At 42.6% G+C, this 4,956-nt stretch overlaps 1 protein-coding gene across 3 annotated transcripts in view; it reads right to left on the bottom strand.

The window, feature by feature from the left end:
• Positions 1–4,532, bottom strand: part of RIN3 (Ras and Rab interactor 3) — a 72,352-nt gene extending 67,820 nt beyond the window's left edge. For all 3 annotated transcript variants that reach the window (XR_004841195.1, XM_035888721.1, XM_035888720.1), the window contains exon 1: positions 4,303–4,532. Coding sequence is in view for 1 of the 3 variants with exons in the window: in XM_035888721.1 (XP_035744614.1) it covers positions 4,303–4,349 (47 nt within the window). In the remaining 2 variants the exon portion in view is untranslated. The remainder of the gene's footprint in view (positions 1–4,302) is intronic.
• Positions 4,533–4,956: the final 424 nt, after the last annotated feature.

Raw genomic sequence — 4,956 nt, forward strand, 5'->3', positions numbered from 1 at the left:
TCTGTGATACGGTTGGGAAAGTGCGAGTCTTCCAAGACATCCCAGGGCTTTTGATGACCATACCTACCCTATACTCACAGATCTGTCTGCACTAGAATTTGGTCAGTCATTCCAAACAGCTGCCTTTTCTTTCTAATTACCCTTCCAAAGAACTATTTATTCCTATTCCCAAATGCAAAACCCCTCCTCCCTTCCAAAATTATAATGGCTAAAGGTCTGCAATGGACAATATTTTGTCCTAGTTTCACTAAGACACTTTGGTTTCTGTGCTCTTTAGCAATCAAAACAGGCAAAGATTTAAAACTCTGGGAAGTGAATCTTGCTGCAGCTTCTTTTTCTAATGGACTGGTTTTAGGTATTGGCTTTTATGTCTATTTTTTAGGTCATTCCAGAGATCCTTCTGAGTCTCACAGGCCTATATTATTGATCTCAGAGAAGCAACCTGTATTTACTGATGGATGAGTTAAGAGTCTTACTATCATTTGGAAAACATGTAAAATAGGTAATCTCTGAGATATCTGGACTATGCACACATGATTTGACAAGCGGTGGAACCAGCCCAAATTTGTGCCAAGCAACCGTCATAGCTACTCTCTAGGACACGCTGTTCTACATGTATACCTGTGCATACAGGGCAAGAGAGATGCATGCTCAGGTGTGAATACATTTTTCAGCCTGTGCTGCCTTTAGGCGTGATATTCAACAACACAAGCCAGCACATAACCATTTAGGACAGGAAGTCAAAAACTATATTTAGCTGAAACTGCAGTAGAAAGATGAGCAGAATGTTGCTTATGTTCGTATCCCCATTCCTGTGAACACTGCTATGAGGCTGTCTGCAACGATGAGGGGTTCTCTACTCAAGGGCAGTATTCGCAGTGTGGTCTACCCTCTAGCAACCAAAGGGACAGTTGCCTCCTGCGCTACCACCAGGATCACCGCACAACACACTCAAAGCATTCGCTACATTTGGCAAGTACTCACTGACTGAGAAGTGCTGGAAAGATCACATGACAAGTCAGTGTGGTTGTAAACATACTTTTCGGTTAAATTTATGTCTGGATACACCAAATTCAGGTATCTTTGAAGAGCACCTCCTTTGTATCTTTACAGTAATATCCCGGTCTCGGTGCAATGCATCTTGAGCACAGACATTTCCTTCCTGAGAAGCACCATCCCCCAGGGCTGGCAAGCGTACCCCTTCTCAGAGCTTGACAAACAGCAGAGAGATTTGATGACACTGATTTTTTTCCAGTTGCCTGAACTATCCCTTCCCCACTTAAACACCACATCTCACATGTCCTAGGTTGAGGTTTTCTTTAAGCAGTACTTTGCATTGGGTCCAAGATCTCCTGAGGCCAACAGGACTTGTTCCACTGATTCAAATAAGCTTAAATTAAATCCTTTACAAAGGACTATGCTTGAGGAGTTTTTAAAAATTGTTTTCTTGGTTCAAACCTGTAAATGTTGGTATTAGATTTATCTACCCCATTGCAGAGACAGATATGTAGCCTGGGCAAAAGAGTCATTTGATAAGGAAGCTTTTGTGGCCAACAAGTATCTAAAAGCTCCCATTCCAGCAGAAGTCATGGGTTTGATAGGGTGTTTACCAAAGCTGTTCTCTGGTCTGCTCTATACAGGAGATTGGACCAGACAATCAAACCAGTCTCTTTTGAAGCTAAAATCCGTGAGCCTATGAGCATTGTTCAGTTTCCAGATTCCTCCAGTGCTTGAAATCTTTACGTCTAAATTCATCGCATGAAATCTGCAACTGTGGTGGGTTTTGTGACAAAGACATTTCACTGAAAAGAGGCATAATCATTACTTCGTTAGGCAGCCTGATGCCCCAGAAATGAGAACCACTGTAACCCATCCCAACTACCTGAACCAGCCATTAACCCAAAGGTCCACTTAATATTTGCATATTATGTCTCTGTCTCAACTCCCGTCTGCTCTCCTCATCATCTCCTCCATACATTTGCCAGATGCTGGAATGAAGGCATATACCTTTTCATGAAACCGTGGTCATCAGGCTTAATCAGCTCACATTTCTCCAGATGTTTTGTGATCTCACCACTTATTAATGTTCCTAGGAGTTAGGCTGGCTCTAGGTCAGAATTATTGGTTAAATTTCCCTGTTTCTCTCCCAACCCATTTTGGAAGAATTTGATTAGATTGATTTCTATCCAGCCCCTAGCTACACTTCCCCCCACATTCCTCTCTGAGGAGCTACTAATTCTGGAGGCAGATTTCTCTCCAGTGTCTTTCTACCATTTCAGAGGTGTAAGTCAGCAAAACCTCCTTGTTGATTTGCTATATGCAGAATAGACCCTTCAGTCATTACCAGGAACAGATACTTTCCAAGTTGCTGGGGTACTTTTATGATAATTTGCACTGTCATAGTTTCTGAGCCTGTGAATAAGCTTTCCCATTTCATTAATAACCTGAAGACTATGGTGAAGGAAGGTGCAATCTCAGCAATCACTCACACAATTTTTGTGCACGGGATTTTAAATCAGGTCCAAATTCTCTACCGGCAGCTTGCCTTATGTTACCATCTCTTTTGAAAGCTACCAATTTTATCTACACATACTTTGTGAAATGGGTGCTTAATTCAATGTGACCATAACAGGGAATTAGCTAAACATCACTTAGACACATTTCTAATTCTGTAATGAGTTGGAAGCCACAAGGTATGCGTGCCAAAGTGTAATTTTGAGGATCTTCAGCAATATTGTGGCATGTAAACAGAGTCGAAACAGATTTTTTTAAATTCCGAAGTTCCTTTTTATGGGTGGGAGATAGATTGAAAATAAAGACAATTAGTTAATGAAATAAAAGGCAGTTCTGTTAAATTGTTCGGCTGCCCATAAACTTAGGAAGAACACACACATCATGCCCATTCACGCTTCAAATGGATTGTTTACTTTCTCCTGCAACTCTAAACTGAAAGCAAACCTTTGCAAGTATGTGGCTCCTTTCAGGCAAGCTGAGAAAGAGATAAACAGTATAAATGTTTCAGTTTCTCAGATCTTAACTATCACAGATGCAGGGAATATCTGCAAAGTGCAAATTCTCTGGATTACCATCTACTGAGTTCCTTTCGCCAGTCTACAGGGATTGGATTCTTTCATTTTTTCTTTATGGCTGTGTGATCTTTGTCCCTCAGTGTTTAACATTAAGTGGAACTGAGGAACTGTGCCGTGGAACAGGATTGTCGTTGTTCCACTTAATGTAAACAACTGAACAAGGCAAAAGCAGCGACTGTTGTAATGCAGGGTTCTCCCTCCAACCCCCACATTGCATGTGCGCATTTGGGAACCGCGCTATGGTGCAACTATAGCCCACCAGCCTGTCAGCAGCAACTTCATCCCCATTTCGACTGAGTGTGTGCCAAGTCAAAGGGACTTGCAGCACACTCGGTGACTGAAAATGCAAGTATCCCATATCTACCCACCTTTACAGCTTCTTCCATTGCACCCATCGCAGACACATCTGGGAGCTTTTATTTGTGGGAAACAGGCTGTCTAAGTGTGTCAGGCAGATAAGAAACACTCTTAGTGTCTGGTATTATATGTTTTTCCAAGGGGATGACCAAAGGTTTCCACAGCTCTGTCATTTTCCCCTGATTGTTTTCAACAGGAAACAGAAATGCTCAGCTTCGGCATGGACTTTATGATAGAACCAAGCCTCGGGCAGATTTCAGCCCGATCCTGGAATCCCAGCAGCTGACTGTCCTCCCAGTCAAAACCCATTTTCTCTCCCACTATGTTTTCTTGGGGCTCGATCCTGCAAGGTGCAATGTCTGTTGGCCAGGAGCAAGGAAAGCCTGGAATCTTTTCCTAACAGAAAGCACATCTGAAGTCCCCTGGGAGTCTGGGGACAGGGTTTCTGCATACCTTAGCATGCTGGAGCTGGAGTGGCCATCAGCTAGTAGGGATGAGCCCTTATCCACTTCTCAGCATTTCAGGAGAAACAAAGCAAGCCTCCCAGAAAAGATTTGTCACGTTTCCAAAAGCACAGAACTCCCTTATTCTGTCCTTTGCCCTAAGCTGCAGCTTGGAATTCATCCTTCTTTCCTAAATAGCTAAAATTCATGATAAATAGAGATATTTGTTTTCAGCTGGAACATGTTAGCTAAAGGAAACACCGTAAATTACAGCACAACCATGCCACACCATTGTGATTGTGTAGCTGACAACCTGGCAGTCGGCTCACGAATGCAGCCGAGAGCTCTGTTAAGTAGGAAAAGGAAAGCAACAGTTATTAAAAATGAGCAGTCACTAAAGATTCAGGACTTACCCTGAGTCATCCCTGGCTCCCTTGTCTCCTGCTGATGTTTTCATCATTACAGCAAACTTTAAGACAATTTCTGTTTCACAGTGGCTTTAGAGTTCCTTGGTAAAGAAAGCAATTCCTTTCCATTGCCGAGCAGAACCTCCACATCCTTAGGTTTTGCACTGAAGATGATATTTCAAGGGCAGCAGGGGGAGGATGTTTAAAACCAGCTTCAGGCTCAGTAGTATCGGAGGGCAGAGGACTAAACAAGCACTAAAATGAAAGCAAACTACCAAGAATGTCTGATTTTAGCCTCTCTTATTTCTACTTCCTGTATTTATACGAACGGGGGATTTCAGGAAGAGGCAGTCTTTGGTGGTCAAGGGTGTGTGTGTGCGTGCATGCGTGCGTGTTATAAAGCCATATTTAGTAGTGAAGGCAGGTTAACTGTATTAGAAAGAAGGGCCCGAGACTGTCAGCTTACTTATTTCTCTAACTTAAGTAAGTTTTGGGGGAAATTGTTTTACAGACTACAGGTATATCAGGAGGCAACAGAGTATGGTGAACTTTGTAAAGGATTTTATAAGGCAGCAAAGCAGTAAGTCTCCGTCTGCAAATTCCTGAAGCATGTGTATTTCTATTGCTTGAGTAACTGGAACCAGATGGAGCTTGGAAACC

Source organism: Egretta garzetta, unplaced genomic scaffold, assembly GCF_000687185.1.
Source record: "Egretta garzetta isolate BGI_Z169 unplaced genomic scaffold, ASM68718v1 scaffold361, whole genome shotgun sequence".
NCBI lineage: Eukaryota > Metazoa > Chordata > Aves > Pelecaniformes > Ardeidae > Egretta > Egretta garzetta.